General features: G+C 35.6%; 1 protein-coding gene across 1 annotated transcript; it reads left to right on the plus strand.

Moving 5' to 3' along the window:
* Positions 1–1,129: 1,129 nt before the first annotated feature.
* On the plus strand, positions 1,130–5,277 carry LOC147556853 (L10-interacting MYB domain-containing protein-like). Its single transcript, XM_086658716.1, has 3 exons — positions 1,130–1,306; positions 4,336–4,629; positions 4,708–5,277. The coding sequence occupies exons 1-3, from the start codon at positions 1,130–1,132 to the stop codon at positions 5,275–5,277; spliced, it is 1,041 nt and encodes a 346-aa protein (XP_086514842.1).
* The last annotated feature ends 204 nt before the right edge of the window (positions 5,278–5,481 follow it).

Genomic DNA, 5,481 nt, shown 5'->3' on the forward strand with positions numbered 1-5,481 from the left:
TGACAGAAGAGAGAGTAGGAAGAGGGAAGGTGAGAGCAAGAAGGGGATAGTGCGGCTGGGATTGTGGTAGAAATGAAGAGGTCAAGGAATTCAGGGTTTATATTAGGGATAATTGTGTTCAAATCTTAGGAATGAGGGAGATTTTAAAGATCCCTCATCCAACGGTGGAGGACCGCAGGTGTGAGTAAAACAAGGCCAGTGCCTATAAAGGTAACGTCAGACTAACTTCCCGGGTAGCTCAAGGACCCACGGGTGGAGTCAAATGCCCGAGCCCGCCCACTAAAATTTAGCGGGCTGGGCGGGTAGTACCCATCATCGGGTTCGGGCACCCACGGGCTTCTTCGGACTCGGGTGAACGCTTCGGATATCGGGCTCTTGGGCTCTTTTCCCACCCCTAATAATAACAATTATAATAGCCTAAAAAGAATAATATCTAGCTAGGTTTTGTTAAATATTAAATTGACTAGTGACAATCGGGAAATCTAATAATGTGTAGACTATAAACAACACAAATTTCATGTTTAATATTATAAAAGAGAGAGAGAGTGTGTAAGAGGGTACCCAAAACCTAGAGATTAGATAAATCAAAGAATCAGAATAGTTGAGAAATCAATAGACAATCCACCCATTATATATAATAATAATAATAGATTAGTATTTGAGAGACAGAAAGAGAAAGAATAAATATTACCTTTGTGTTGTGGTGATTTAGTTGTTGACTTGATGGTGTGTTCTTGGAGTGAAGAAGAGATTCAGTGGTGGTCTTATAATTGCAAGTTGGAAGTTGGCAACTGGGTTCTAGGAATTTAGTTTTTAGTTCGTTGATTCGAGAGGTAGGATAAAGAGATTGAAAGAAAGAAAGTAGGACAAAAATTATCCTAGGGTTTGATTTATTTAATTGTTGGGCCGCCAAAACAAGTAAAGTGAATGGGTAATAAAATGAGTCTCAGTCTTCTAAGTTATTAAGTGAGGGGGCCCTTAAAATCTATAACAAAATAGATACATCAATAAAATTTTAAAGTTTGGGGGACCTTAAAATGTGGGGGCCCAAAGCCCGTTGAACGTGTCTCTCCCAGAGCACTGATTTCACCTTGAAAGCTTGTCCTGAACGCCCGCATATTGCATCAACATGATGCAATCACCAGGGAAAACAAAGCTTGCCCATTATATCAGCATGGTGGAATCACCTAGGGAAACAAAGCCTGCCCATTGTGCCAGCATGATGCAATCACCTGCCCATTGCATCACAAGGGAAAACAAAGCTTGTCAATTGCATCAGTATGATGCAATCACCAATGGAAACGAAGTGTGCTCATTACTTTAGCATGATGCAATCACCTGCCCATTGCATCAACTTGATGCAATCACCTACCCGTTACAGGCAAACAAAGCTTATCCATTACGTCAGCATAATGCAATCACATGCCCATTGCTTCAGTATGATGTAATCATTTCCCCATAGCGTCAGCATGAAGCAATCACCTGTCCATTGCATCAGCATGATGCAATCACCTGTCCATTGCATCAACATGATGCAATCACCAGAGCGAACAAAGCTTGTTTATCGTTAATTGCAATCACCACGACAAACAAAGGTTGTCCATTGCGTTAGCTTGATGCAATCACCCGGGGAAGCATACCTTGCCCAGTACGTCAATATGATGCAAGCTACCCGATCACACTAATAGATAGTCAAGCAATTTTTCCATTTTACTGTCCAATAACTTCAGCGTGGACAAATATTTTTCTCATCGGTATTCTTTATGCTAATTTTTTGTAGCACTCATGGGCTAACGCGACCTAATCCCACTAACTTTTTGACCCGCGATTTTAGTCCCTCACATATAATATACTATATATATTACTAGAGAAGCACGTGCCTTCCAATTGAATGAGGGTGATCCACAAAGAGTTTTTCAAATTCCTAACAAAAAGTTTGCAGGGTTGGCCCTGATTTTTTGGTGGCCCAAAGCGAGATCTGAAAATGTGACCATTATGCTATACGCAAATCAGATGTGAGAAAAATTTACAAGTACTTGCATATTTCATTATATTTATATTCAAAAAAATATATTGATAATTTCATTCACTGAAATTTAATAATTGTCGCGTAGTCGAGATTTTCAATCATTTCTTTCTCAATTGACAAGATAGCTAACTCATTTAATATTTCTTGTGACATAGTAGATCGAATATAAGTCTTGATCAACTTCAACTTTGAGAAACTTTTTTTGGCATATGCAACGGTGACGGGTATAGTTAACAAAATTCTGTATGCAATTCATGCATTAGGGTAGAAGCCTTCTATTTCTCTTCAAAAAATTTAACACTTCGAAATTGAATATACTAGTCATGTCCTGTCATACTTATCGCCATTTATAGTAGAACGAGTATAATATGCAGGAGAGAAATGTCTACCATATTCATCAAACGAAAAATCAAACTAATAATTCTTGTCGCACCTTTTTATACCAAAAAAGTCTCTTAAATTTTGGTCAATGACGTCCCAAAGTTCTGGATCAAAGACATTGTTAGGTTCGTGTTCCTCATTAGTAAGACTTTCATTTGTATTGTCATTTAAGGGTTGACTTGTATTATCTCTCTCAATATCATTTACACTATCCTCATTCATGATATTATCATTTGTGGTACCGTCTTCCGCACTTTCATCGTTTATGTCTCTATTGTGTCTAATAAATCTATCGACAACACCAACTTGGGATAAACTAGTTCTTCTTCTCTTCTTTTTTCTTTTTTCAGACCCGCATATGTGCTTTCCAACTTTATTAGGAGGTATAACTAAATCTCCAACTATCTTCAAAAACCAATTAAAAAAGTTTAATCACATGATAATTGCAAGAATAGTAAGAACAATAGTCAATATATGAATCGATTAGAAAGGTTAGTTAAGTTTGGTAAAAAATCTTGTAATACTAATGATTTAGAAATCTAAGAGACTAAGGTACTATTTGGCTAAGCTTAAAAGCAGTAAAAAGTCGCTTTTAGCTTAAATTTAAGCACTTGTTGTATTAGGGTACCGTTTGGCAAAATTAAGTTGGTGCTTATTTTAAGCCGTATTGGGCTTTTTGTATGGAAAAGCTGAAGCTACAAATTGTAGCTTCAGCTCATAACTTTTTCGAGAAGCGCACGCCTTAAAAGGTGGAGTGATGGTACGTAGGTTTAAAAAAAATAGGGTTTTGGTTGTAGTCCAAAAGGTGAGTTTTTCACTGCCTTCTTCCTCTCTTCATCTCCTTAGTTGTGCAGAGAAAGTACTATCTTCTTGGTCTTTAATTAATGCCTTTCTCTCTCACTTGTACTTTTTGTATTATTAATTTATTTCTATTTTGTTTTTTCTCTATCTTGCTTTCCACAACAGCATAAAGAGCACAAGGGTGAAAGGTACTATTCTTTTCTCTCTCTTGTTCTATATCTCTCATTAATTAATAGGTAGTGTTCTCTATCTGGATGAATGATTTTTAAGTTTAGGTTGCACATCACCATTGAAACTAAAGTTTAAACCTCCAATTTTTTCAGAAAATTCTAAAGCTTAGAGTTTTTTTTTTTGTTGAACTAAAGAAAACAAACCCTCAATTTCTCCACCTTTTTACCACATGTAGCACAAACCCATGTTGAATCTAAGATAAAAGTAACCAAATTTCAGATCTAACAAGAAAGATGAACAAACCCATAAATCCAATTCTTGTAGAAATAGCAAAAAATGAACCAATTCTTGTATTTACTTTTTTTTTGACAAGATCAAGTTCTTTAAAGAACTACCCACAAAAGGATTTTAAGAGACCTGAGCTTTGAAGATGAACCAAGCTAGAAAGAGAGAGAAATATACACAACACCCATAAACCCATAAGTTAAAGTGATGATTTTAGCCTCTCTCTCCTTCCTCTCTCTCTCTCTATCTTTCTCTCTCTCTTAAGAGAAAGGAATAGACTACCTAGACTAGTACAGTGATGGATAAAGATGGGAGAGGGGGGTGTCCCATATCTCATTAATATATTTACATAAATTCTAGTGGTATAATACAAAATATATTTACTGCATATTTTTTTTTGTGTTGAACTTATTTATTGCCTACTTGTTCTAACATGGTTGTTTCAATAGAGTTTTTTCGTTTATTAATAATGAGTACTGACTACAATGGTCTTATTGAAGTCATCGATACGATGGGATAAGCACAATAAGTTTGAAATTATAATGTCTACTTGTTGTTCTTTTTGTTTGTAATTCAATTAGACAAAAATAAATTTGATTTATTATTTTTTAACACTTACCAAAATTTAATTACCAATTCAAGATGGCGGGAACTAGTACTGCAAATAGGGACACTGGACTACTGAACTTCACAAAGCATTTGTTTACTTGTGTTTAGAACAAGTACAACAAGGTAACAGACCCGGTACACACTTGAACAGAGAAGGGTATCAAAATCTTTGCGATAAATTTTTCGCCAAGACAAAGAAGTCATACGATAAAATACAAATGAAAAATCACTGGGATAGCACAAAAGAATTATGGAAATTATGGAAAAAGTTGATTAGCAAGACAGGTTCCGGTTGGGATTCGATAGCTGGTACAATATCTGCTGAAGATGATTTCTGGCGTGATTTTATCAAGGTAAATTATTGTATTAATAATTATTTTAATGTTTAATATTTTGTATTCTAATCTAATTTATATTCATCTCGATCGCAGACATATCCAAAGGCTTCACAATTTCGAGATACCGGACTACAATTTGAAAAGGAACTTGACTATCTTTTTGGTGGTACAACTGCTGTTGGTGAAATGGCCTTCACACCTAATTCTGGTGTAATGCCATCATTTCTTCAGAATTTAGAAGTAGAAACCCGAATTAATGCAGATCCCCATGAAACACGGTCTACGGTTGATACTCAAACGTATGAAACGCAACAACAATCTTCGGATGACGATGTTGTGTTAGAGACAAATGAAACTCAACGTGGTACTAAACAATCATCACAAAGTAAAAAGCGAAGAAAATTGTCTGGAGCCTCTAAGATCAGCAATTCAATGGAAAAATTAGTTGAGGCAGTTGAAAACAGGACTAAGAATAGTGAAAAAGTATATACAATTAAAGAATGCATTGAGACGTTAACCGGAATGGAAGATACGATACCAGTGGGAAGTGGATTGTATTTTGCAGCCGTAGAGAGCTTCATGGACAAAGATGTGAGGGAAGTGTTTATGTCGCTCCCGTCAGGAGTTCGATTTGAATGGTTGCAAAGGCGACACTACAATTAGAATATGCTATTTATTTATTCTTAATTGACACGCTTTAGATACACTTTATTATATATTGCTAAAACTCACGTTTGATATTGTTTAATATTCTATTATATTTCTGGTTGTTTATTGAAATTATATATATTTCCTATTAATTTGTTATTTCGTCATCGACAGATAAGATGGATTCAGACGAAGAAGATGCTATTATTCTTGCAGTTG

This window comes from Eschscholzia californica, unplaced genomic scaffold (assembly GCF_041429995.1).
Source record: "Eschscholzia californica isolate CP2 unplaced genomic scaffold, dmEscCali1.0.p SCAF_2, whole genome shotgun sequence".
In the NCBI taxonomy this organism is placed as follows: Eukaryota; Viridiplantae; Streptophyta; class Magnoliopsida; order Ranunculales; family Papaveraceae; genus Eschscholzia; species Eschscholzia californica.